Genomic DNA, 24,968 nt, shown 5'->3' on the forward strand with positions numbered 1-24,968 from the left:
CGCGATCATGCATCACTCTTCTGTAAATGGACGATGACAACGAAAGGCAAAGGCGCTTCCGCGAAGCACCCGATATCAGGCCTGCGTTCGCGACGAGTGTGCACGGCTATATATGCTCGCATTGCGGGTCATGCCGTCAAAAAGTCCAAGCCAAGGTGTTTAGGAACAACTACAACTTCGTCTCCCAAAAGCACGACGATTCTTTCTCGATCGGTCCCCGCGAATTCGTCTTGTACGGGCAAGGCAACCCAAGCCGCATCACGAATTGCAGGCCCGGCGATTCCAGCTCGCCACCCTTTGGCGCCGGTGCGAGTCAAGATGGAATGAGGAATGTCCAGCCCTGTCGAGCTCTCGAAGACTTCCGAGGCTCTCCCACGACGGATCGAAGCTTCATGAAGCTGCAATCGAACCTCTTTGGCGCTGCTTACCGCCGCGCGGCTAAACGTGAGAAATGTGGAGCGATTTTGATGCGAGAAGCTGCGCCGAAACGAAACAACACAACACCGCATGAGCAGAGAAGAAAGGGTAGCGCGGCACATGTGGAAAATTCTCAACTACTCACACCAAACCACCGCCTGATTCCGTGCCGCTTCTCGCGATGACAGTCGCGCCTGCAGAAGCTGTATTAGGCAACCCTCCTGTCAGAGCAGGCGTCCCGCCGAATGCGTTCTTCAAGTCCCAAATCGCCCACTGTGTTCCCAGTGCCGCACCGAACGAGTCTTCGTCTCTCCATTCCGCTTTGCCCGCAGAGTGCAGGCGGGTCCTGTACATGACATTCGAAGCAAGCAGCTTTGGAGATGAAACAGTGAGAAGCACTTTGCGACCTGGTGTCAATGAAGAGCTCCGCAAGTCGATGTTGCCCAGGCCTCCCGAGTACGATGTCGAAGCTGATTCGGTCCAGTCTAAGACGTGGAGAGTGCCGGCAATGTCTGAGACCAGCAGAAGACGAGCCAGAGAAGGATGATAGCGCACCGAGCGCAGCCCTTTTGAGAATAGATGGCTTGCTTCCTCCAGCAAAGTCTCATTTTCCTGAGTGAGCTCATGATACCCTGGATCCGATCCCTTCGCAGACTGTGGCACCACTGAAGAGGGCGTAGCGTGCAAGTTCAAGAGAGACAAGGTGCCGTCCGCTGTTTGAGAAGTCGTTTTTAACATGAGCTCAGGCCGCGGAATGCGCTGCGACCTGTATGGCGTGGTCACGCATCACGTCTACTCACCTGAAGCAACAGCAGCATGAGCAGCGTATCCTTCCACATGACACCAGTCGACATCCACAGCGGGGCTCGAAAGTGCCAAGACTTCCGTCACAGAAGGGCTCGAGGATGACGCAGTCTCCCAAGCCGACGCGCGCAACAGGGACAGCGACTTGTTGGTGGTGATGAGAAGCCTGTACGGGGATCAAAGGTTCCTAGCGTCAGCCGAGGCAAGTTTGGCAAGGAAGCGTGGGTATATGCATCTCACACGCGTCCAAGACTACCTTGCTGTTGCAAGGAGCGCTGACGCCGGGACTCACTCTACGTCCCAAGCCAACATGCTAGCCCCAGAGCTTGCTTCGCCACCTTCGAGCTGCTCTGTAGCATCTGCTTTGATGTGCAGCTTTGATGCGGGACTCCAAGCTACAGCAGTAGTCAGCGCTCCTATGCTAAAAGTGACGAGTGTAACGAGGTCCACGTCATCCGAGCCTGTGCCGACATGTGAGGGCACCGCAGCCACGACGCTGATGGAGCTCTCGCCGACTGAAATCGAAAACGTGATGCGGCCGAGAGGTCAGAGCCCGACAGTGTACGTACCAAGTGGGAGTGCGAAGCTGGTACTCACCTATGGCGATTAGACCTGCCCCTGCATCGGTCGAGCATGCTCGACAAAAGACGGGCCTCCATGGTAGCGAAAGTCGCGTGGCAGTCTCGCGGTCCATGGTGTGGGGGAGATTAACCTTCACGAGGCGTACAGATGGTGCCGTGATATCGCTGAAGCCTCCACCCGCACCCTGGTTGAGGCTGATGCCTGGAGATCAAGACTTGAAGATCACCTCACCTCGATGTGAGGATTGTAAGTTCACAGCGGATAGCAATAGGATGAAGAGTCGGCGAAGATGGAGCTTTCCAATCTCCAAGCTCGATCGGTCTTTTGGGCAAGCTTGTACGTAGGGCAGCAAAGTGAGTGTGAGTGTTATTGAGGGTGGTGAGCTTCGCAAGGATCTCAAACTCGGCACTAGCTGTGTAGCTGCACACAATCGTGAATGAGTGAAATAAGGTGTTGTTCTTTGATCGGCAGATTCGTGAGTACCACCAAGTCGCGGTGTTTTGTTTTCATCACGTGTCGCCTGCTGGGCCGCGAGAAGATCGTCAGCTAAAGCTTGTGGAGGGCTGTTCTATTCTCGATTGTAGCGCGGCATGCACGCACGCTTGCATGCTGACCAACGCAGCAGCATGCAGCATGTCTGCGCACCCCGCGCTTTGTTGCGACATGAGAAGCGCTCTTCTTCCAACAGAAGCGTCCTCACGCGAGTTCCCCATCAACGCTCTCCACATATTCAGGCCTGTACACATGCGACTGGTACATTCGGCACTCAAACCCCACGTTTTCAGTACCAGCAAGTTGATGGTGTCATATCAAAGTGTTGCTCCCCACTTTGGCCAAGCTGGCAGGAAAGTCGAGATGCAAGTCGAGGGATCGATGAGTGAACCTCCGATGACGCAAGGAGGAGCCCAACAAGACGAGGGCCTGCCCTCCAATCTGACACAGGCGCTTCAAGACTTGGCTCCCCACAACAGTCGAGCTGTGCAGCGACTCATCACGGGCTTGAGACAGGGCGGGACCACGGAAGGGCTCAAAGCGTAAGTGCATTGCCGGTCCGTCCGATGAAGACCCTTGCGCCAATCTTGCAAGCCCGCTCACCGTTGCTCGCTGCAATCATCACTGCAGGGTGCCTCATAAGGCGCAAGCCGCAGTCTGTGCCATCATCTTCGAAGCCCCTTCTCTCACTGCCGAAATATTCTCCCCAAGTGATGGACAGTTCAACTCGACGCTCTTTCAGGGTCGAGACGATGGGCAGAACGGTGATGGCGCTTCGGGCAGAGAACTCCACGTGCTGCTCACTACTCGAGCTCTGCATCTAAGCTCTCACCCCGGACAAGCGTCTTTGCCCGGAGGGAAGATGGATGCGCCAGAAACACCCGCAGAAACTGCATTGAGGGAGTCTGAAGAGGAGGTGTATCTGCCCATCGATGATGAGGGCTTGGTTAGGCTGGGTCTAGGCAAGCCATGTGAGCATGGGAAAGTGGTATTGACATTCGCAATGTGGCTTTTCGCCTTTGTCAGAGTGTCGCGCGCTGACCACTCCCGCTTGTCTACACAGTCATTTCAAAGTCGACACTGCTGGTGAGGCTTGCACGCATTTGGGCGTAACAAAGAGTCGAGATCAGACGCTGACTCCATCACCATCTCATCACAGGTCCACCCTTACTTTGTCCTGTTATCTCCCTTGAGCACCTCGCGCATTCTGTCACAGCTCCGACCCTCGCCAGACGAAGTGTCGCGGATATGGAGCCACCCTCTTCGGGCTTTATTATCATCCGAAGCGCCACCCGGATTGAAGTTGCGCAATCCTTCAACAGTGGACAGGCATCGACCTGCGCAGGAGTGTTACAGATCTTTTTCCGATGTGGACTGGTTCGGCGGCAAGTACCGTCTGCATCGATTCAGGAGCGCGTGAGTAAGGTCTCGTCGCAGCACGAGCTGTTGGGAAGAGTGCTGACAAGTAGAGTGACTCTTTTGCAGCCAAGAACACCTCAAGGGCTTGACCTGCGATATCCTACTCTACGCCGTCAGTCTGCTGTACGCATCGCCATCGTTCAACGTGCACGCGCCTCAGCAGCGCACTTTCGACTCGCTGGTCGAAGAAATAGTGCAGCGTCATAAACGACGGCAAGGCCGAGCATCGCAACGCTGGGGAGATGGAGAGAGCGGGGACAAGCAAGGAACATCCGAAGCCTTTGGCACGGTCCAGGGCAGGGATTGGGTTGCCGTAGCCAAAGACGAGGTGCAAGAATCATTGGCGGGGCTGGAAAATGGGTTGGACTCGCGCGAGGCTAAAGATGAGAGGGGAGAGACTAGGGAAGATCCTGATTGGGTAACGAGAAGGAGGCGGACGCTGATCAATGCCTAACAGACGATGAATGCGCACTTGCTGGGCTTTGTGATAGACCGCTGCTGAATTCGCACGAGCTGCTGAGCTACTAGGCGACAAAGGAAGTCGTACATTCCCGAAAAGCCCTTCTGCGCGGCAAGAAGGGATAGGTGACTGAAGAGCTGCTCGCCACTTGGCGCGTTGCAAGCGTCCTTCGATCCTTGCAGTGCTCGCAAGTCGATCTCAACAGCTCGTTGCGAGGACCCATAAGCTTGCCTGCAAGGCGACAGGGCGGTGTGGGGTTTCCTTTTGTCATCATGGATTGCTGTAGGAAGGTAAGCTACATCACTTCGCCGTGATCCTATCGTTGGACAACCTCTCGTGCTCTTCCAGGCGGCAGATGTCCATGTCCAGCATCTACAGGTAGACGGTCCACTGGGTCCAGGGCAGCACCGTTCGGCGCAGCAGGAACGAAACTGATCGTCTGAGCTTGGTGGCCTTGAAGCCCATTTGGTGCCGCTGGAGCTTGACCTGCTTGTGCTGCTGCATTGGCATTCGCTGCTGCACCCAGAGCAGCCGCAGCGGCTGCGATCGAATCTTCTGCCCCACTGCTCGTGCTACTCAAAGGCGATGGTAGATGGATGTTGCCTTCCGCTGAGATCCCGACACCGCTCGACAATAATTCATGAAGAGACTCGATTAAATAAATGACACCGAAGAGGAGGAAGAGGACTGCACCGCCCAGTGTGACTACGACGCGGAATCGAAGTATGTCCGATTCAGCGGCTTGTGCGAGGCAACGCAGTGGCGGGAGAGATACGTAACTCACCATGCTTCGCACTTATCCTCCGGGCTAGCCAGCTGCCACAGATGACCGCTACTCCAGTGCATATAGCATGACCTGCTATTGTGCCAATTGAGATTAATGTGACGCTCTGAGAGAGAAGGCAGTGGATCGACTCATTGTAAGCCTTGATTGTAAATCTGGGTGCCCGATGAACGAATGTACGCTGCAGTCGGATGAAATGCCCAATACTTGCCCCACTCACATGAGCCGCCCCGAGCGCAATGGTGGCTATCTGACTTCGGTCACCCCACTCTCCCAAAAAGGTGAGAACGAAGCTCTGCGCGAAGACGTGACTAAAGCAAATCCCGCAGAGGTTCTTGAGCCCTTCTTTTGGATCTGCCAGGCCGGCTGAGCGAGCAGGCGGATTGTTGCTCGGATGCGTCCGATCTGGTGGTTGGACTTGTCCATACGGCCGCACGCGAGGGTAGCCCTGAGACGCTTCTTCCTCCCTCGTCCGCGCTTCGTCGTCCAAGTGGCCAGTCCTTGACTCGCTGTTCGTTCCTTCTTCGAGATCCCTCAATTCCATCTTGTCCCCTGCTTCTTCCTCATTCACCTCTCTCTCTGCTTCTCTCCACTCTTCATTCGCCTCATCTCCCGTCATTCCGCTCGCATCCTTCAACATCCCAAGTCCAAAGAACAAGAACAGTCCCGCGGCGAGCAGTGTGGTGAGGCTCTTTGGAAGGAGAGTTGGGAACGCGGCTCCTAGCAGCGCAGAGAGGATGGACATGAGTGCCAAGGCACTAAAGGCCCCGCTGAACACTTCGATGCGCGCATGGCGCATAGACAGGATGGCAGCTATCAAGAACGTCTTGTCTCCAATTTCCGAGACCTGCAGCGAAGAGCTGGAATTAGCTACGTAGGGGGAGTTAAGCGCGCAGTCTGCTCCTTGAAGCAGCTCAGCTATCAAGTCCCCCGTCCACACTGACTCAACTCACGATGATCATGCTGAATGCGGACCAGAGCGCTCTGGGATCGTCGTGAGCGGCCTGAACCACTGAGCTGAAGAAGGGCAGCATGTGTGAGGAAGCAGCCGCATAGCGCGACGCTTCATCTCCCAGGCCCGACATGTCGCGCGAAACAGTCAAGGAGAGGCTGCTGCCGCCTAGTGAGATGAAAGTGCTGATTCAGCAGCAGCAGCAGCTGATCCGCATTTCGTGGCGCGTGGCTGATCTCCTAACCCGTGCCTGTCGGGAAAAGCACCGCTCCGGAGGAGGAAATCTGGGGACCTTGGCCTGAATGAAGAGCAAAGAGAAGAGCAAAGATGCTCCTCGGGCAAGGTGATGGACGCGACGAAGTAGCGTCGATGTGCGGTCATGTGTTGCGTGCAGGTGGAGAGAAGCACAATCGCTTGGTACGCATGCTCCAAGTCAGAATGAGGAGTCGTCGTCGTCATGGGTGTCAGTATGCAAGCCTCAATCCGAGCCCTGTGTATGGCTGCTCACGACTGCAGCAGGGGCTGCAGGGACGATGCTAGCTGCTCGCTTGGCACGCGAACATGCCTTCTTCGTCTCGTACGAGATTGGCGGATCGCGCACCACGCGGTAATTTGCAGGTAGCATGCAGCTGGGGGGAACTTTCCGAATGTCGTGTGCCTGTCCTGGTGGGTGGATACTTCCTTTGAAGGTGTAGGTCAAACCGATAAAGACGTTCAATAATAGAAACAAACGCTAGAATCGCTAAATCGTATCGGGGCACGGACCTCGTCGAAGGTCCTGCATGCGTGCGGGGTCTTGACACACACTCTCGCTTGATGCACCAGTGTGTAAGGTTGCTGACCATGCCAGCCAGGACGTCGACCCGGCCGTTGCAAGAGTGTGATGCAACATGCAATTCTTGCAGCACCTCTTCATTCTCGTCCTCACCACCACCACACCCACGTACCTCTGCGAAACGCACCCTAATCCCGCTCATCGAACTCACTGCTTCGAGCATCATGTCCGCTTCATCCACCAACTCTGCACCCGTCGCTATCCCCATCTCTTCAGCAGCACTGGACCAGTTGCTGGTAGCAGCAGTCGCTGCACGCAAAAAGGCCTACAGTCCTTACTCGAAGGTGAGATGAGAGTAAACAAGGGGAGATGCAGGCAAATACAAGGCGCATGCATGGGTGTGAGGTGTTCAAAACACTCCTGAGATTGCTCGGACCTGTTGATCGAGCGTCGCAGCCTCGACTTGATTGATTGCGTGCGTTGGATCGCAGCGCAGACACGCGTGACTGATAAGCTGCTTGCTTGCTTGCTTGCCTTTTTGTATACCGGTACGCGGTATCGCAGTTCCGCGTTGGCGCAGCGTTGCTTCTGCAGGACGGCAGCATTGTAGAGGGAGCCAACGTGGAGAATGCCAGCTACGGTGAGAGCAGCTAGCGAAGAGCGCCATTGACGCTTGTTTACCTGCTCCACACCCGTTCTCCGGACACCTACACCACTAACACACCTTCGCCTCGCTCTTTGCGCGCTGCAGGTGCTGGAATTTGTGCCGAGAGGACGGCGCTCAGCACTTGGCGAGTGGCCTCTCGCGAGCCCAGTCCAGTAGTGGCCATAGCCGTATCATCCGACTTGCACACTCCCTGCCCACCGTGCGGGATCTGTCGGCAATTCATTCGGGAACACTGCTCGGAACAAGTGCCCATCTACATGCCCTTTGCGCCTCCCAAAAAGCAGATCGAAAAGACGGTAGAGGGAGTTGCGGAGGCGGAGAAGAGGTCGGGTGAAGAGGCCCACCAGGAACCTGGAAGAGAGTGGACGCCTGCACTGGGCCATGGGGAGGATACGGTCAAGGTGATGACCCTGGAACAGCTCTTGCCCCTCAGCTTTGGTAAGTCCTGGGAAAACACCATGTCTGGCGGAATCTTGCCGTTGCTTGCACATCTTGAAGTCGCTTCTCGATGCGCATAATCATACCTATACTAGAGCTGACCATATTGTCCTACTACCCCTCCGCCTTCGCTTCTTCCTTCGCATTCATCAGGTCCAGAGAGCCTTCAGAGACCAGCTGTGGTTTAGATCATCGCTCTTATCCCTCATTCATATCATAATTGCCCACGCCTCGCACGTCATTCATTCGCCCATTCAGCACGCGAGGCGCGTGACTGTCGCCCTCAATGCCCGCCTGTGTGCTAAACGTGTGCTTCAAATGATGCTTGATATCGATCAGGTAATGATACAAACGGCGGCAGTGGTGAGGATTTTTCGCATCAGGATCCGCAAAGGCAGTCTCAATCGCAGCTATCGTCTCGCGGTCCATCCCTCCACCTCTCTTGCAACACCTCCTCCCTGCACTCCCACACAGGCTTGCCCAGCCTCTCATTGACTTCGTTGTGTATTCCACACAACCAACGTCGAAGCGTCTGCCCCTTCCCAACAGCCTGCTCCAAGATGTCCGCTTGCCCTCCGCCTCTTGCATTCCAGCATGTTCCTTCCCTCTTCTCGCGCTCGTACTCTTCTCCGAGCGCTGCAGCGCATGAGTGACAGGGATAAAGATGTGGCAAAGACCGAAGTAGGGATAGCATTGCAGACTTTTGAATGGACGTGGGTTCTTCCGGGTAGTATGCTGCAGCGCTGTGCAGGAACAGCCACGTCGATCTGCCAATCTCTTCGCCATCCGGGGGACAGTGCTGTGTGTGCTGCTCGCTGCTTGACTGAGTGGCAGCGACTGCGGCAGCGCTCGTACCCGCACCTGCACTCGCGGCAGCCGCCTTGGAAGGGGTCGAGCTGGATTGCGATGTGCTCGACCTAGCAACGCCACCCTTCTCAGTGCCTCTCATAGCGGCAGAGAAAGCCAATTTGGAATTGCAAGCTCTGCACGGTTTACCATCCGGCCCCAATATAACACCAGGTTTCCGGGCGCTTGCATTCGCACTCGAAGCTTCTTCACCCGCTTCGTCGAGGCGCGGAAGAGCGCCACCATCAGCGTGCACCTCCTTGTTGCTGGCCCAGGAGGAGAACCAGCCTTTTCGCTTGGGAGGCAAAGAGGGAGATGCGTCTGCAGGGATACCCCATTCGGGCACACCCGGCGGCCTCTCCACGCGCTTGGGCTCCCAGTCGTCAAGCGCCGCAGATCGATTTGGATCCGATTCCAATTTCTGAGAGCGCGCGTGCCCAGATCATCAGCGCTAAACTCCACAAACAGCTTCGTATTTGTAGCATTGCACTCACGAAATACTCTTCCCTGATATCGATCTTTTTCCTATCCTTTCTCATTTTCAATTCTTCCGATTTGGAGATGCTCTGCACTTTGGATGCGTCGTAGTCGAATTTGGTCTGGGCGATGTAAGACAGGGCTACAGAGGCACCGGCCATGACAGATATGAATGGCAAGCCAAAGAAGAGGAAAGGTCGTCGTTTGAGCGCTAGACTGAGTCGCGAGTTGAGGGGCTGATTCCGTGAGCCGCCGCCGGATGAGCCGAACGCATCGCCGATCGGTTTGCGCGAGAAGACCGGCATGGTGAGCGGGGGAGCCGATGGTGCGTGATAATTGCGAGTGGCTCGGGTGGAGCGGTACGTTCGATGGATGAACGACGTGTAACCGACTTGCATGGGGCTCGTCGCTGACTGATGAAAGGCGAAGTTAATCGGAATGACAGTGGTGAGTGGGGTCCACGCTTATAAACCGCGTAGTTCTTCACCAGCGAGCTTATGTCCGCGGCGAGGACCGAAAACTGCATGTCACGTGTATGTGTTGTCCTGGTGGAAAGGGCGTTTCCGCGGAAGTCCGAAAGGATCTGTCAATTGCTTCGCACTTTTCCGCGGATGCAGACAGCAAATCTTGATCATACGACGTATGCGCTGTGTGCGCGTATATATCTTTCACATCCCACACCACCTCAGACTCGATCACGATATCTCGACTCGCACAGCGCAGTCAAGCCAATACCCTCGCGATGCGGTGAGCTGGACGTACCATATATATGCTGTGACCCGTGGCTTCCGTGATCCGCGAGCGCGAAGATTATTGTACTCGAGTCGTGCTGTCTGCGCTGCTTGATAGTTGAGTTGCCTTGGCACGCGCTATGGCTTGTTGTTGGACGCTGCTACTGCGTGCGGTCGCTAGAAGCCAAGGCGCCGAGCGGCTGGGCACTTACGCTGGGAAATGTAATCACCATCGTAAATGTGTACAGGGCATGGGGGCACGTCGACCAGTCGTTGGTCGTGACTCCGAAGGGCATTCGTGATTCTTGACGAGTCACGAGTGCTCGATCGTAACAACGCGCGCGCGCGTCTCCACTCAGCACGATCGAGTCGCACAAAGCTCGCAGCCTTGACTTGACGAGATGGCGTCGTCCGAGCACGACATCATCATCGCGACAGGCGCGTAATTTGGGGGCTGCATGCATGCAGGTCCCGCGCTAATCCCAGCACCTGCAGGCGCGTCCGAATTAACCGTCGAACCATCCACCCGCCCCGCCCCGCCGCCGGCTGCATGCTGATGCTGCTTGTGGATTGATCTTCGCCCCGTGAAGCTCTGATGTTATCATGGTAGAGCCTATATATGAGCCCTACCCATGACTCGTGACTGTATAGCAGCAGCAGCAGCAGCGAGGTGTCTTCGAGCACCTCAGCTTCAAGTCGCCGACGCATCACGGCGCATCGTCCGCAGGACCACATGCATGCGTGCAGCAGCACTCAGATTGTCTGCTCAAATGTTTACACTCGTGACTCAATTGTATAGGCGATGCCCGCGCTAGCACACCACCAGCATAAGCCCAATCAAGCTGCAATCGCCAATCAATCAAATCGTCGAGGAGTGACGGCTCCCCGCCTTGATGGTCGCGGTGGCACATCAATGTGTTCGTCAAGTGCACCTTGGCATCCAGCCCAAAGTGTTCTTGGCTTCCTTCCTTCCATCCATCCATCAACCCTCCCCCTTCCCTGCCCATCCTCCTCCTCGTCCTCTGCGTCTGCCTTCCTACAAGCGCTCGTTCCTTGCCTCTCTCCCTTGCATCCCCTCCTGCTCTATAAAGGTAGCATCCTTTTCCTTTCACTTCCGGCAAGGTCATCTCGTCCAGCTCCACTGTCCTGTCCACGCCACATAGCTCCCCCCATTACTTCATCACTCACCCTCTGATGCGCACGATGCGATTCGTGGCTCTCTCCTTCGTGCTCGGCTTGGCAGCTCAAACACTCGCCAATCCCATCCCCACATCGCCCGAAGAGAAATGGGTCGATGTAGCCGCCGAGCAAGGTGGCCGGCTTCCTGCCCTCAACGCCCCGTCTCAAGGTCTCAAGCCAGAGCACGGCCCAGCGGGTAGACGCGGCGCAGTAGCTACCGAGATCGATGTATGCTCCAACGTGGGCGCAGATCTTCTCAAGCGTGGCGGAAGCGCTGCCGATGCGGTGAGCCTAGTCATAGCAACAATGTGATGCCAGCGATTACTGATCACGGAATATTTTGGGTCCCATTAGGCCATTGGGGCATCGCTCTGTGTCGGTGTAGTCGCAGCTTTCCACAGTGGCATCGGGGGTGGAGGCTTCGCCTTGATTCGCACCGCCCATGGACACTACTCGGAGGTCGACTTCCGCGAGACTGCCCCAGCATTGTCCAACCAGACGATGTATGAGGATACAAACAAGTCTTCGACCATCGGTGGCTTGTCGGTAGGCACGCCAGGAGAGCTTCGAGGCTGGGAAGCTCTGCATGCCAAGCATGGCCAGTTGCCATGGAAGGCTATCTTTCAGCCTGCCATTCAGATCGCCAGGTACGGCTTCAAGGTGAGTAGTTCGTAATGTATGCGAGCGATCAGACGAGTCCGACAAGAACTTACACATATCTATGGATGCGCATGAAGGTTCCCTCTCAACTCTCCGTCTCCATCACCCAATACGCTGACAAGCTGCTTTGCAAGGAACCTCTGTGGGCAGAAGTGTACTGTCCAGGAGGCAAAGCTGCTCAGCTCGGCGACACGATCAAACGGGTCCGCTATGCGGACACGCTCGAGATCATTGCCGAGCAGGGTGTCGATGCATTCTACCATGGTCCCATCGCGAACAGGACAGTAGCGACTGTACAAGCTTCCGGAGGAATCCTCACAAAGGCTGATCTGGCCGCTTACAAGGTGGTTCATCGTAGGCCTGCGCACATTCAGTATGGAAAGCACAAGGTCGTATCCACTGTTGCTCCATCCAGTGGAACTGTCGTTCTGAATACCCTCAATGTCATTGGCCAATACGAGGATCTTCAAGAAGTTGGGACCAACCTCACGACTCACCGCCTCATTGAAGCTACCAAGGTGCGTATACAACAACAGCTCCGTCATGCTATGATCTAGCTGACCAGACCGCATCCACCTCGTACAGTGGGCATATGCTACACGCGCACACCTCGCCGATCCTGTGAGAATGTCGCTGACACGAGCCCCGCTTCGGATGACGCTTTCAAGAGCATCACTCATATCGCTTCCTTCTCTTACAGGACTTCATCAAGAATGTCAGCCAGATCGAGTGGAAAAGTATCACGGACGAATCTGCACGCAAAATCAAAGCCGAGATTCGTGACGACAAGACCTTTCCTCCTGCGCACTACAATCCCGAGCGTATTGGTGAGTGCACAGGCAGACGGTGGTTGTCCCGGCGTCAGCTAAAAGTGTCTGACGTGACATGCTGTGCAACGATGCTCTCGAACAGACATCTTGACGGACTCTGGCACCTCGCAATTGTCGGTCGTGGCAGCCGATGGCTCCGCCGTCACCCTCACTACCACGATCAATCTCATCTGGCGCTCGCAGCTCGTTACCCCAGACGGGATCATTCTCAACGATGAGATGGACGATTTCTCCAGACCCGGCGGCAGCAACGCCTTCGGTTATGTCGCTGCTAGCGCCAACTTCATCAAGCCCGGCAAGCGTCCATTGAGCTCCATCTCGCCCGTCATTGCCGAAAAGGATGGCCAGATCTCCTTTGCGCTTGGATCGGCCGGTGGAAGCCGTATCATCACTGCAAACATCATCAACAGCTTCAACGCTCTCAATGGCGTTGATTTGCAAGACTCCTTGGTGAGTGATGAGGCCCCCTCGCATTGCGCATTGCCACGAAGCGCTGCTCATGTGATCATCACCTCGCATCTCAACGCACGCAGGCTCAACCTCGGTGGCATGACCAGCTCCTTCCAGCTACGACGGTGCTGGAATGGGCAGACTCGGACCCAAAGATTCCAGGTTGGGTGGGGTACAGCAACAGCACGGCTGCTTTCCTTGCTGGGTTGGGTCACAACATCAGCTACGCTGCCCCAGGCTCTAGCACTGCCCAGGGAGTTCAGCGCAAAGAGAGCGGACTTGTCAAGGGAGCTCACGAGCCCCGTCAGCTTTCAAGCGGTGCTGCTGGCGTCTGAATATCGGGTGAAGTGAGGCACGAACAATGTCAGACGTCCAAAATGTTGCAATTAGAGCTCCAATAATCAGATGCGTCATGTATTTCCTCTTTCGCCTGCAGTTTTGCGGTCCACTGCGCATGCGCTGCAGATGTTGAATTCGGAACGAGCGCCAGGATCGAATTTGCAGCACGAAAGCTGCTGGCCGCTCGCGCTCGCGCTCGCGCAGCAGATGGAGCGAAAAAAAAAAAGCTAAGGCAGAATTTTGTGCATCTTTGCAGTGGAGCCGTTGGAGGAGGATTGCTGGGTCGTTGATTCGTGGATCGCAGCACTAGGCGAGGGGGAATGGACGCTGCCGGACCAGGATTGATGACTGCTAGTTTCCGCCTCGTGGCCTGGCGAGTGCAGCTCCTTCTGCAAGTCAGCTACATAGTCGTCTAGCCGCTTAGAGTCCCATCCGGGGTGATTGAACTTGAGATTCTTTTTGGTGGTGTAGGATGCGAGCATGGAGCGCTTCAGCCTTTTCAAGTGTGGTCGGAGCTCCGACATTGGGATGAATGGAGCGGCCGTCTCGGGATTTTCAACAGCAGCAAGGGCGGCGGCATCATGCTTCTGTTCGGCTTTCTCGAGTGCTTTCGCTGCTCTTGCTGCTCTTCGACGTGCATTCCACTCTGCGTGCTTTTCTGGACGCAGCCGCCAATACCTTTGCGCCGTGCTTACCTCTTCGATAGGTTTGACTTCGCGAAGCTGGCCTCCATACTTGCCCAGCTGTCTCGCTCGCCGCTTTCGTGTAAGCTCTGAAACTTCATCGCCAGGATTGATGGGGTTGCCGTACTCATCCGCTGCTCCTCGTCGCTGAGCATTCTTAATCCTAGCCTTGTCGGGATTATCGCGCAGATATCGTCCTGAAGGACCGAGCTCCTCGTAGGGCTTTTTCGGCATGCTGAAGCGAGGGGTGCCAATCATGAAAGGCCGTTCAGCCCTTTGCTCTGTCCCTTTGCCCTGCGATCGGCACAGAACAATGAGTCAGTCGCATACGAGCGTAGGTACTGTGAGCAAGACTCATACGCACCTCAGTCAGAGTCTTTCCTGTGCCTGACTCTCTCCCGGGTCCTCTTGACGAAACTCCCAGGTCGCTTGCAGCAGAAGCATGTGCTGCCCTCAGTGCACCTGCAAGATCCGAGGTTGCAGCATCTGCACCTCCATTAAAGTGCGGCAGTGGTGGCCCAGGTAAAGGGCTTCTGCGCCGGAGACTTGACGCTCTCCTCGGCTCAGCAGTGGCAACTGTGGATGATGTGTGGCGAACAGAACCAGCTTTGGCCGTCGGATGAGGAGGCAACACGGAGTCTCTTCGAAATTGACCACTTTCTTTCGGACGGGCAGAGCTCGCGTGGTCAGCTCCGTCGAGGCGTGTGGTAGAGCTTCCTTTATCCGAAGGCGTGTTCCTAGCCGCTGCTTCCTCCAGCTTTTTCTTGCGATATGCAATTCGGCGTCGCTCGGCGACTCTCGCTCTGAGCTCAGGATGTTCGCGGTAGTATAAAGCTGCACGGCTGAGTGGCTCGCCATCGGCTTTGGGTAGCCGACCCCTCGGGAGTTTTCTAGCGGGCGGTCCGCCCATCGCTTCGATCTCCTTTTCGCGTCTTCGATCCCGCACCCTCGCGAGATGGGCTTGATACGCAGGCTCGTCCGCCCTCAACTTTTGGTACGGGCCGGTCAGCTCCGAATCAGGTTTGCGGAGATGCTTTCTGAGAGGAGCCTTATAGTTTGGGCTGTCGCCATACATAATAATGCGAGGTCTCTTTTGGCTGGCAGAGTCTTCTGGCGGTGTCATGGGCGCCGAGGGAAGAGGTCCAAGATGACTATTGGATCCAATACTAGGCGACGTAGGCACGGGTCCAAGATTGCGACTCGTAGAAAGACCCGAGCCTTGTGGTCGAGAAGTGTTCTCGACCACGGTGCCGACCGGGCGTTCATACGGCACAAACGCCGACGGACGAGACGTCCCTTCAGCAGATCCCTCACGGGCAAGTTCCGCAGATGCCGTTCGCAGACGTGCGCCTACTTGCGGCCCGCTGGCGCTGAGCACGTCGAGGCGCCTCACATTGGGATTTGACGCCAGCTGCCTGACGAGATCTTCAGCCTCGCCACGGCTGACCAAGTCACCGGCTAGACTCCAAACGTCTTGCGAAGCAGCGCGCCTCTCAAGCGCGTGATCGCTCGGGGCGTGACTGGTGGAATCGGGCCGTGCGCTTGTCGTGGAAGTCCACGATTGCGACTGTTGGCTCGCTCCACTCGACCCGCTGCTGGCCTTGCCACTTGTCTCGCCGAGTGAGGGATTGAGACCTTCCAGCTTCTTGACCTTCTGCAGGAATTCAAAGCGCTGTTTGCGGTAGGTCTGCCCTCCGCTGCTAAGTTCTTGAAATGTCTTGGCGTACTTATGACCTTGACCTTGACCGACAGGGAGCGAGACAACGGGCTGCTGAAACGAAGGTGTATCCGGATCTACTCGCGATTGTGCTTCACCGGATTGCAAGTTTTCGAGACGATGCTGCAGTCCACTCCGACTCAGGTGATGCAGTGGCGTGGCTGCGCTGCGAGGTCCCGGTTTGTTCCGTGGTCCATACTTGCGTTTTTGCCGACGATTTTCCCCAGAGCGGGCGTCAGCGGGCCTAGGGCCGGAAAGGGTATGTCCCTGCGTCGGTGGGTCGGGGATCGCTTCCGCGGCCTGCGCATGGATGAGTTGGTCAGAAGAGGTATGTGCATCTGAAGCTGAATGAGCAGGGCCCTGCAGGGCAGTCTGAAAGTCCGAAAGGACGGAATGGACCTTCTCCTGGCTGAAACGATTCGCGAAATTGGTATCGGCGTCATACATCATCATTTTTTGGACTCTCCGCTTCTTTTGCTGCGGTGAGAGCTGGTCCCAGGGCCTGAACGGTCGGCCTCGCTTGGCGCCGGTCACGTCGCTCATAAGTCGTCTGCGGTCACGTTCTCGCTTTAGCGCTGCTTGGTATTTCTCTGGATTGGCCTGAAAGTACTTTGCCGTCGTTGATTGACCGGCTCGCGACCCGGCACCCTTTGAAGGCAAGGCGGGCCTTACGTGTTCGGTGGCAGCCCCTACTACCGCCTCCCCCACCTCTCCACTGAGCCCTCGAGGATGAAGATCGGCAAGGAGCGCGTGAGTCCAGTCATCATGAGCTGAAGGAGTGTTTCGAAGAGTGTGGGCTAGGTCCGTCATCAGATCGTGAAGGCGTGCATGCCCGGCGTGCTCTTGGACGTGATGCGGTGATGTAGCAGGTTGGTGCAACTCTGCCTCAAGCATCGAAAGGTGGCGGTGTAGCGTCCTTGGAGTGGCAATGTGTTCCGCGGTGGCGTGAGCGGGTTCCAAAGTGTGGCTTGGAGTCTGCTCGGTGGATACGTGTAGCGAACCCGACTTGCTGGGACTGTATCCAGACCTACCACTGTGGGCAGCGCTCTCCATATTGACGCTGGCTGAGTGCGACTCAGCAGGGGATGGATTGCTGGAGGCATGCGTCTTGCCAGAGTCTCCAAGTAGTCCTCCGGCGTCATGGCTAGGCGTTGAGGCGCCAGACAAGCTTTCGCTTCCAGTGCCTGGCAACTGGGGCCAGGGCGCTTTGCCCGCTTGGGCTTCTCGGACCCTCCTCAATATGCTGGCACGAGTCAATTGGTCCAGGGGCTTGCGAGGTGCCCCTTTCTTGAGAGGAATTCCTGCCTGTCGAGCTCTCTTGCGATTTTCTCGTGCCAGCTTCGTTCTCTCAGGGTTCAACTGACGCCATCGCGAGGACACGCTAAGCGCTTCCGACCGGTCCCTCCCGGGGCGACGTCTCCTGGCACTCGGTTCTTCGCCAGAAGGGAGCTTCCTCACAGGCCTTGGTCGGGCCCCGCCCGATGCCCCCACCATGTCGGGTGACGGGTCTGGAAACTCTCGAAGCCAACCATGCGGCCTTTTGCCATTGATGCGAGGCGGCTCAGGAACGCCGTCCTTCTGCATCTGCAGCAGTGCCAATCGCTTTTTGAACTTGTATTGCGAGGAGGGTGCCAGCTCGTTGTAGGGTTTGCGACTCCTGAAGACAGTCCCGTCAGGACCAACAATGTGTTGCGACTCCTTATCAAAAGGCAACGGGCCAGCTACGCGCTCCCCTCCGGAGAATATGGGAACCTTAGAGTTCCCTTGAGTGTTGTGTGTCGCCTTGAAGAGAGTCGGACTGTCCTCTGCGCCCGCACGACGTTGCAACATCGAGATCACGACTCGTGGCCGAAGAGGCGGAGCCTGCCCTCGAAGCTTGGGTGCTTCAGAGGATTGGTCCGTGCTAAGAGGAGCTAGACACTTTTCACTGGATTCCAACTTAACTCCAAGGGCGTCGAGGAGCGCGCTATCGGCTCGCCCGACTCTGTCTGCATGGCTAACGCCAGTAATCATAGACTGGGGTGGCGCGACTGCCGCCGCTTTTGCGGAGCGGACGATGTCGAGCCAGCGATCCGACTAGATCGAACCGTGATAGCCCAAGGAATTGATCGAATGTCAGCGGAGCTTTGCTCTGTCAGCATCGACTGGTTCGGCGACATCTCACCCATATTGACTGGGATGTGTACGCAATCCAAAGAAGTAGAATGCACGGCAGGGTCCACCAGACTCGCTTTACTGGCCTTACCCCAGGTGAAGCTTGAGCGGAACGCTCCGCGGACGCGCCCATCGCGAAAAAAAGACTGGCAAAATTTGCTTCTGAGGCAGTGCTGTATGAGCGAATCGACTAAAGTCCAGCTTCTGTCTCTCGTCCACCACTTCTTGTGATTACGTAGTGGAGCTGACCGCAAGCGTGATTGGATCTTTGACGCAGCAGGAACGGCCGGCACCCGTAAAAAGACGTGATCTCCAACGACGACGAAGAAGACGGGCTCTGTCGCATGCGAGCGCCGGATTGTCGACAAAGAAGTGCTTGAAAGATCTGCGGCCTGCGCTCAATGTTGAAGAAGTAACGGAATGCGTAGCGAGATGCTTGCGCTGTCGACTCAGACCGGCTGAGCCAGAACAATCTATGCCGGGGGGTTTAGAAGGGACATGCGGTGACGACATATGGCAGTCCAAGAGCTGGACTAAATACCCAAGGCCATCTTTCGCTCGCATCCGCTTCCCCAGCACTTTTTGTTTCGCCACTGCCACCGGAACAGTTCTTCGGCGCACTCTTGCCCATGAAGGCGCAAATATGGTCATCTCCCGGTGGCGGCACTGGGCAGGCCCTTGAGTGCGCAGAGTGATGAGCGTCGACCGCAGGCTGGGCACCGTGGAGCTTTGTCAAGCGCTTTCGCGCAGAAGCTCTGTGGCGAGTGTGCCCTTTGCCTTCAGTGGCATTGCTGACATCCGCCGCGTCCGACGAGCCGTGATAGAACGAAAGCAAGACACGGCGAGAGGAGTCTCGTGCGACTGCGGGGCAAGCTCGCCAATCGGTTTCGCTTGGCGCCTATAACGGTCTACTTCGCGCAGACGTAAGAGGACGAGCAGTCGAGCTCTGCTTCTGCATCGCCGTCGCGCCACACACAAATGCGTGGTCCGCGTCAATCCCCTCGGAGCCGGTATCAGTTGCCTTATCGCCCTAGCTGCGCGAATCTGTGCTGCAAATTCAAAGAGTGAATAGTGCAACGTTGAGATCTGACCGAAAGCAGCGCAGCCCATCGAGCGCAGACGACGACCGACGAGGCGCGATAGGTTGATGATGTTGTTGACAAGCCTTATCCTCATTGGTGGCAAGCGATGCTAGTACAGGTGCAGAAGCGACACATGGTAACATTGCGTAAGCGCAGGTCTCCATCGCGAACATGAAATAGCAAGCAAGAGATAGAAGCGAGGCACGTCGAAAGAATGTCGAGTGCCTGGGTTGTGACGAGCCGAGGCATGGCCACATAGTGACTTCCTCCTACGACATGAAATCAGGCCACGTTCCGCTCCTCGAGATAGCCGCAACACTGGATCTGCAAGTCGCCATCGCCCGAAGGTTCAAGCGCCTTGCGATCAACAATGCCACACGCAGCGTATCCGTTTGAGAAAGCAAATATTGATCTAGGTCGCCGCCGACAAGGGATACCGTAGTTGCTGCGCACATTTCCTAATCCTACCCCGAAGGGTGATCTTAGATTTGACGCCCCTGATCTGACGATGTTGCATCTTACACGTCATCCGAAGACGACGGAGAGGACACCGGCGCCGTGAGTGGATGGGAAAGGGGGAACGTCGGAAGACTAGTCCATTCGAGCTCTTCATGCATTCCGCAGCTGTCCGAGATAACACCAACAAGTGACCAGCAGCCGTGAACACCATCCTTGCATTCGACGCCACATTCGCCAGCACGGAACCATGCATTTGACGGTCGGCAGTAATGACATCGAGGCTGGTGGTCCTTGGCCGAATCGGTTGCCTCGTCGCCGGAAGTGATGCGTGCGTTGGTGCGGTCTCACCTTGACAAGCCCGAATTACGGCTGGCTCTACTCCTCAGTCGATCTATCGCATTGTCACCTGAGAAGACGACGCAGCGTGAGTCAGCTCGCGTATCATCCGCAACGATGCTCATCAAAGGCCCTCAAGAGTTTCAGAGTGATGCCCGGAAAATGGGTTTAGAGTCGGGCAATTTCGCCACATGTTGTGTACGCAGACCGTCGTGATTTGATTGGTCTCATCATTCGAGAAGGGTAGCAACAACGCTTCGTGCTCACCCTTTCTTTGGCGGCACGCTTGGCTTGTCATCAGACCTGGCCTTCTTCTTGGCAAGCACTGAGCCTATGCACTAGATGACGTCGAGAAAGACTCGGTCAGCCCAACACTAGCTACCACTTGGTTATACACGAGGACGACTCGACTGGCCGGCGATGCTCAGTAATCAGCCTAAGATTGTCGGCAGCGCGACCTCCGGCGAAGGAAGCCGCGTTTCACGTCGGTAATTCACAGCAATCAACCCTCGCAAGGGAAAATTGTGCACCATCACTGCATTCCGGCCTGCTGGCGCTGTGCCCTAGCGATTACTCACGCGTACAGCAAAGTTGCCTGCGATGGTCGACGGGGCGCTTGCTAGCGAGCGCCTGTAATGCAAAGCCCTTTGATGGAGGCAAGACGGGTAGGGTCAGCATACATTCGTCGCTTCAACAGCAACTGGATACGCTTAGCAGTGACCACGCCCAAAGGGACAGAGAGGAGAAGGATTCAGAAAGCGCTGTTCTCAGGAACCAAATGGCCTGCGACTCTAGTTTGTTGATTGTTTAAGCTTGTTCGTCATCCTCCATCCTTCTCCTCACTACTCGTCTCCTGCGCCCGCAATTTGACCTAACTGATACGACTGCGAAGTTTCCGCACTCACCCTGCGATGGCACGCCGACGGATTGACAAGGCGAGTCAGGAGCACGTCCATAGGTGACGCTCATCCTGAAGAGCACGTCCATAGGTCACCCGCATCCTGAAGTCCATCGCGACTGGCCATTATACTGCGAGTGTGAATAAGACTGTGCAACGGTCAGCGCTTATTCTGACCGCGTGCGAAGGACCATGCGCAATGGCAACGCGCAACCAGATAGAAAGGCTCAGGTGATTCAGGTAATATAATTTGAAGCCCCGTCGCATTTGGGGCTCTGCTCATGCGTCTAGATCGGCAGTGGTAATCTGTGATCATCAACGCCCTTCCATCTGGTGCCGCGTGCGCGTTGAGAACTTTGGCGTGTGGATGCGCCCATCCAGCGAAGACATGCTGCTGCTGCTGCCCGCGCTGAGGATATTGGGGAATCGAACTCACTTTGAAGCGTAAGGCGTTTGGAGAGCTTCTTGGGTAAGCCCCTCAACGATCTTCAGCTCAGCCATTGTTGGAGCTGTCACCAAAAGAGATACCCAGCATCATGATGCAGCGACGCTGAGGTGCATAGGTCGAGGGTCGAGTCCAGTGGTAAAGGGCGAGTTCTTTTGCGGTGAAGGTTCGAAGTCGAAGGCCAGTATCCGGCGGAGTGGATGGACCATCCATCCATCTTAGCATATGCGGCGCACGCGAAAAAATTGCTGGCATGTGTAGCGTGCTTTGTGCGTGCAGGCGTGTGCTTTAGCGGGACGCACAAGGCAGCAGCACATCGACCCACGTGGACGGGTCTGGAGGGAACGCAGGCTTTCTTCTCAGCATCAACAAAAGTCACGGTCACGAGTCGTGAGTGCATACACACCACCCGGCTCAAATCGTGAATCTTGAATCTTGAATGTCCATCTCATCGAAATTTCGAAGAAAGCTGCATCCCGTCGGCGCGATTGCAACTACAGCTGCCTGATCGACTTCCGTTCCGACATCTCTGATCCATAACAGCACCTGCTTGCAGAGAAGACGGACTTCTTACAAGCCAGCTCATCGGATCGACACTCCGGAACACTTCCACACAAGCTGGCCCAAGATGGGCAAGGACGAATCAAAAAAGGAAGCCAAGAGGGCGAAGCGCCAATCCGAGGCTGCCGCTGCAGCGCTCGGCGACGTCAGCATGGTCTCTGCAGCGACAGATGGAGCAGCAGACGACAAGGCCAAGAGGAAGGCGGAGAAGAAGGCTGCCAAGGCTGCTGCTGCCGCCATGGCCGGAGAGGATGACGAGGATGATGAGACGGCGGTCAACTTGGACGCGATCAGTCCCATTGCTCGTAAGTGTCCTCATAGGAAGATCGACTTCCACATCCTAGCTATGACGCACGCGCTGATTTTCTGGCATCACACGTGCCATTCGCAGATCCATTGGCGCACAAGAAGCTCTCTAAACGGGTGCTCAAAACGATCAAAAAAGCGTCCAAGTCGCGAGGGCACGTGAAACGCGGGGTGAAGGAGGTGGTGAAGGGGCTTCGCAAGGGAGAAAAGGGCTTGGTGATCATGGCAGGCGACATCTCGCCTTTGGACATCTTGTCCCACATCCCAGTCTTGTGCGAGGAGACGGACAACCCGTACGTCTTTGTTCAGAGCAAGGACGAGCTGGGCGCGGCTAGCAGCACAAAGAGACCCACTAGCGTCGTCATGATCTGCCCTACTGGTCTCAAGGGCAAAAAAGAAGTCAAGGAAGACTACACCGAAGAGTATGGCAACCTTCACACCGAGGTCAAGAATCTGGTGAGCATGTTGAAGATCGCTGCTCCCTCATCTGATACTGAAGTTGACCGGCTGTTCCATCTTTTCGCAGGACGAGCGCGTGGTTCTGGGCGCGTGAAATCTATCTTCTCGCGCCGTCGCAATTCTTCTCCCAAACCTGTGATCTCGAAAGGCCGCTGCGCATGTACACTAGGCACTGTAATCACACATCTTGCGTCCTCACATTGAGGGACGTACTCGCACGCGCGTCGTGGGTCTATGCTGAAGGGCCAGAGAGTCGTGGTGAAAGGTGATCAGTTCACAAAGAGAAGAGCATCAAATTCCCGGGAGCATGACGCAAGAGAAACAGTACACGGGTCGAAAGCCTAGCTGAAGCTGAAGTGTATCATGGTGAATCGAGGTGAATCGAAATCGCAACTTTATACGCCGTTAGGCTGTTGCTGCTGTTGAGCTTGTTGCTGACGAGTGCTGGACTCTTTGAGAGCAAGCAGTTCTGGAAAAGTTGAAGTCAAGAGACAGTCAGGCAGGTGTCCAGGCAGAGGTGCGATCAGAAAGCTTTGGTACTCACGCTTGGAGCGGAACTGCTCGTAGTGAATGTGTGCGGTGGTCTCAATGAGGTCTTGCAAGTGCGTCCTGGTCAGGAAGTTGCGCAGGTAGACAAATTCGCAGTGATTCTCGTTCTCAACATTGATGACTCCATATCTGTTCTTGCGCCCGCGCACAGCCTTGCCATCGATGACCACCTGCTTCTCGGAGCCTACGACGGCAAAAGGAATCAAAGCCTGCAGTAGAAGAAAGGTGGTGTGAGAATTTGCTTTGGGCGGGAACGCTGCAGTGATTTTATTCCCAAACTAGTCTTTCCGCCCGACCTGCTTTCGAGTCTGACTACCTCGCACAAGTACTCACGCGAATGCGCTCGTTAAGCTCCCTCTCCTCATCCTCCAAATCCGCATCGTCGAAGGGGTAGACGCGGATGTTGTTGTACTGCATCTCGGCGCGGATTCGTTCCTTGAAGAGGTCGCGCTCGTCCAAAGTCAAGCTGTCGGACTTGGCAATGACAGGTACAACATTCACGACGTCAGACAGCTTCTTCATCACAGTTACGTCGATGGGGCGCAGTCCGTGACCAGTACTAGATGAGGCAGCCCGCAATGTCAGCAAGGTGGGAGATCGTTGAGAGATCGTGAATGGCTTGTTCATGAGCAGGTCATGCCTCAGCGCAGTCGAGCTACTCACGGGTTGATGAAGAACAGGCAGACGTGAATACGCGTGTCGGTAATGTAGCGCTCGCGCATGGCAGTCAACTCCTTACGCAGATAGGCGCTGTGCTGATCTTTGATGTGCTTGATGATGGGGTCCCAGCAAGCATCGTTGTTGACTTGGTCTCCGTAACCAGGGGTGTCTACGATGTTCAGGCGTAGCTTGACCCCATTCTCGATCACCACTGTAGATGCAAACAGATGGAAGACCCGTCAGGAAATGGTTCTGCCACGAATTCGGAATGGCTCGCTTGCTCTCATATGGTAGGCGATCCGCCCTCCATCGTTCCAACCCTGCTGGCGCACAAGCTTTCCAGCGCAGCGCACATAAGAATCCTCTCATCCTAGCCTCTCTTCTCTGACTCGACCTGCCCGAAACATCGCATACGCCGGAAGTTGCCGACCACGGTGCGCGCTATCCGCATGGTGCCCGTCTATCTCAAATACGGCACCCACAGTGCGTGGCACGCAGCTCATTCATCAACATGCGGTTTTCTTCCCCTTATCCACGAAGGCCACCATCCTGCAAGACTTCCAAGTCGTGACTCACAATGGGAGACGGGGTGGATCTCGGTGGTCTTTCTAGGACTCTCGTATGCCTCCAGACGACCTTTAGAGTCGATCAAATGACTAGCAAACAGCGTGTTGATGAGCGTGCTCTTTCCAAGACCAGTCTGTCCGACAACCATAATGTTCAACGCGAACCCCCGCTTCAACAGCTTGGCCTCGATCTGAGAGGTGATGGAATCGAAACCCTGCGATGAAAAAGAGTAGAGCGTCAGATGCGTCGCCTCGAATCGTGAGTGCGCGAGAGAATGATGTGCCCTACTGGAGGCTCGAAATCGGGAATTTACTCACAACATAGCCCTCGAGAGGGGTGTGCGCGGTCGCGACGGCAGCTGCCATGATGATATGCGACTAGGAAGTGTTGATGAAGGGATGTCTGGGGCGCAGAAACTTCGGCAAGAAGAATGGATGACGTCTGAAACGAGCCGAAAGCTATAGATGGGTGCTCTAGAGTTGATGGAGGACAAGGAATGAATGCATCGTCCACCAAGCACTCGGACTGTTGTTGCGATTCCATACATCTACGTATGGCTGCCATCCAAGCACACCCAGCGCGCGCCCGCGCCCGCGCCCGCGCGAGAGGCTCCAGAGAGCGCTAACTATACACAGGGATCACGTCTGCACGCACCCACGCGCTCCTCCTCTAGCGATGAAATGCAGACCTTCCAAGCCTTCGCTTTCCCTCGCGCGCGCTTGGGCGCCAGCAACGACGAGTTGCATGCATGCATCGGCGGTACCCGACGGCGCGTGAGAGTCTAGAATAT

General features: G+C 55.9%; 10 protein-coding genes across 10 annotated transcripts; 5 read left to right on the forward strand and 5 right to left on the reverse strand.

Moving 5' to 3' along the window:
- Positions 1-91: 91 nt before the first annotated feature.
- IE81DRAFT_319470 (hypothetical protein) lies at positions 92-2,256 on the reverse strand. The gene is made up of 5 exons (XM_025512731.1): positions 1,819-2,256; positions 1,514-1,736; positions 1,218-1,387; positions 563-1,130; positions 92-477 (listed from the first exon to the last, which is right to left on the reverse strand). The coding sequence occupies exons 1-5, from the start codon at positions 1,913-1,915 to the stop codon at positions 129-131; spliced, it is 1,407 nt and encodes a 468-aa protein (XP_025373249.1). The 5' UTR covers positions 1,916-2,256; the 3' UTR covers positions 92-128.
- A 49-nt stretch (positions 2,257-2,305) lies between these two features.
- On the forward strand, positions 2,306-3,041 carry IE81DRAFT_82979 (hypothetical protein). Its single transcript, XM_025517676.1, has 2 exons — positions 2,306-2,841; positions 2,926-3,041. The coding sequence occupies exon 1, from the start codon at positions 2,410-2,412 to the stop codon at positions 2,839-2,841; it is 432 nt and encodes a 143-aa protein (XP_025373250.1). The 5' UTR covers positions 2,306-2,409; the 3' UTR covers positions 2,926-3,041.
- A 38-nt stretch (positions 3,042-3,079) lies between these two features.
- IE81DRAFT_284724 (hypothetical protein) lies at positions 3,080-4,168 on the forward strand (the record flags this gene model as incomplete). The annotated part of the gene is made up of 3 exons (XM_025511602.1): positions 3,080-3,283; positions 3,455-3,711; positions 3,781-4,168. Coding segments are annotated over 3 exons (849 nt in total), but the record flags the coding sequence as incomplete, so codon positions are not given.
- A 322-nt stretch (positions 4,169-4,490) lies between these two features.
- Positions 4,491-6,043, reverse strand: IE81DRAFT_344156 (UPF0016-domain-containing protein; the record flags this gene model as incomplete). Its single annotated transcript, XM_025515780.1, has 4 exons — positions 4,491-4,879; positions 4,959-5,064; positions 5,179-5,805; positions 5,912-6,043. The coding sequence occupies 4 exons, from the start codon at positions 6,041-6,043 to the stop codon at positions 4,491-4,493; spliced, it is 1,254 nt and encodes a 417-aa protein (XP_025373252.1).
- Positions 6,044-6,641: 598 nt separating this feature from the next.
- Positions 6,642-8,165, forward strand: IE81DRAFT_319472 (cytidine deaminase). The gene is made up of 4 exons (XM_025512732.1): positions 6,642-7,029; positions 7,250-7,325; positions 7,437-7,790; positions 7,944-8,165. Exons 1-4 carry the CDS (start codon positions 6,910-6,912, stop codon positions 7,976-7,978), a joined length of 585 nt encoding a protein of 194 aa, XP_025373253.1. The 5' UTR covers positions 6,642-6,909; the 3' UTR covers positions 7,979-8,165.
- Positions 8,166-8,190: 25 nt separating this feature from the next.
- IE81DRAFT_284757 (FAD-dependent thiol oxidase) lies at positions 8,191-9,418 on the reverse strand (the record flags this gene model as incomplete). Its single annotated transcript, XM_025511603.1, has 2 exons — positions 8,191-9,057; positions 9,131-9,418. The coding sequence occupies 2 exons, from the start codon at positions 9,416-9,418 to the stop codon at positions 8,191-8,193; spliced, it is 1,155 nt and encodes a 384-aa protein (XP_025373254.1).
- Positions 9,419-11,038: 1,620 nt separating this feature from the next.
- IE81DRAFT_327555 (gamma-glutamyltranspeptidase) lies at positions 11,039-13,298 on the forward strand (the record flags this gene model as incomplete). The annotated part of the gene is made up of 7 exons (XM_025515081.1): positions 11,039-11,308; positions 11,378-11,683; positions 11,761-12,201; positions 12,269-12,304; positions 12,384-12,510; positions 12,596-12,963; positions 13,047-13,298. 7 exons carry the CDS (start codon positions 11,039-11,041, stop codon positions 13,296-13,298), a joined length of 1,800 nt encoding a protein of 599 aa, XP_025373255.1.
- A 231-nt stretch (positions 13,299-13,529) lies between these two features.
- Positions 13,530-17,532, reverse strand: IE81DRAFT_344160 (hypothetical protein; the record flags this gene model as incomplete). The annotated part of the gene is made up of 2 exons (XM_025515781.1): positions 13,530-14,279; positions 14,350-17,532. The coding sequence occupies 2 exons, from the start codon at positions 17,530-17,532 to the stop codon at positions 13,530-13,532; spliced, it is 3,933 nt and encodes a 1,310-aa protein (XP_025373256.1).
- Positions 17,533-21,491: 3,959 nt separating this feature from the next.
- On the forward strand, positions 21,492-22,599 carry IE81DRAFT_308170 (L30e-like protein). The gene is made up of 3 exons (XM_025512368.1): positions 21,492-21,942; positions 22,029-22,399; positions 22,470-22,599. Exons 1-3 carry the CDS (start codon positions 21,705-21,707, stop codon positions 22,494-22,496), a joined length of 636 nt encoding a protein of 211 aa, XP_025373257.1. The 5' UTR covers positions 21,492-21,704; the 3' UTR covers positions 22,497-22,599.
- A 91-nt stretch (positions 22,600-22,690) lies between these two features.
- On the reverse strand, positions 22,691-24,736 carry IE81DRAFT_319480 (putative CDC10-septin). The gene is made up of 6 exons (XM_025512733.1): positions 24,496-24,736; positions 24,188-24,392; positions 23,615-23,822; positions 23,285-23,510; positions 22,947-23,160; positions 22,691-22,871 (listed from the first exon to the last, which is right to left on the reverse strand). Exons 1-6 carry the CDS (start codon positions 24,541-24,543, stop codon positions 22,798-22,800), a joined length of 975 nt encoding a protein of 324 aa, XP_025373258.1. The 5' UTR covers positions 24,544-24,736; the 3' UTR covers positions 22,691-22,797.
- Between the last annotated feature and the right edge of the window lie 232 nt (positions 24,737-24,968).

This window comes from Ceraceosorus guamensis, assembly GCF_003144195.1.
Source record: "Ceraceosorus guamensis strain MCA 4658 unplaced genomic scaffold IE81scaffold_2, whole genome shotgun sequence".
Lineage (NCBI taxonomy): Eukaryota > Fungi > Basidiomycota > Exobasidiomycetes > Ceraceosorales > Ceraceosoraceae > Ceraceosorus > Ceraceosorus guamensis.

Excerpts from the sequence above, each read along its gene's own strand:
- IE81DRAFT_319470 (XM_025512731.1), bottom strand. The coding sequence starts at position 1,915 with ATGGACCGCGAGACTGCCACGCGACTTTCGCTACCATGGAGGCCCGTC. Across the intron at positions 1,737-1,818 it reads GGCAGGTCTAATCGCCATAG|TCGGCGAGAGCTCCATCAGC; the intron begins GTGAGTACCAGC and ends TTTCGATTTCAG. Across the intron at positions 1,131-1,217 it reads TCATGCTGCTGTTGCTTCAG|CGGACGGCACCTTGTCTCTC; the intron begins GTGAGTAGACGT and ends CTTCTCAAACAG.
- IE81DRAFT_82979 (XM_025517676.1), top strand. The coding sequence starts at position 2,410 with ATGCTGACCAACGCAGCAGCATGCAGCATGTCTGCGCACCCCGCGCTT.
- IE81DRAFT_319472 (XM_025512732.1), top strand. The coding sequence starts at position 6,910 with ATGTCCGCTTCATCCACCAACTCTGCACCCGTCGCTATCCCCATCTCT. Across the intron at positions 7,030-7,249 it reads CCTACAGTCCTTACTCGAAG|TTCCGCGTTGGCGCAGCGTT; the intron begins GTGAGATGAGAG and ends GCGGTATCGCAG. Across the intron at positions 7,791-7,943 it reads GCTCTTGCCCCTCAGCTTTG|GTCCAGAGAGCCTTCAGAGA; the intron begins GTAAGTCCTGGG and ends CGCATTCATCAG.
- IE81DRAFT_308170 (XM_025512368.1), top strand. The coding sequence starts at position 21,705 with ATGGGCAAGGACGAATCAAAAAAGGAAGCCAAGAGGGCGAAGCGCCAA. Across the intron at positions 21,943-22,028 it reads CGCGATCAGTCCCATTGCTC|ATCCATTGGCGCACAAGAAG; the intron begins GTAAGTGTCCTC and ends TGCCATTCGCAG. Across the intron at positions 22,400-22,469 it reads ACACCGAGGTCAAGAATCTG|GACGAGCGCGTGGTTCTGGG; the intron begins GTGAGCATGTTG and ends ATCTTTTCGCAG.
- IE81DRAFT_319480 (XM_025512733.1), bottom strand. The coding sequence starts at position 24,543 with ATGGCAGCTGCCGTCGCGACCGCGCACACCCCTCTCGAGGGCTATGTT. Across the intron at positions 23,161-23,284 it reads AGCTTAACGAGCGCATTCGC|GCTTTGATTCCTTTTGCCGT; the intron begins GTGAGTACTTGT and ends CTTCTACTGCAG. Across the intron at positions 22,872-22,946 it reads CGAGCAGTTCCGCTCCAAGC|AACTGCTTGCTCTCAAAGAG; the intron begins GTGAGTACCAAA and ends CAACTTTTCCAG.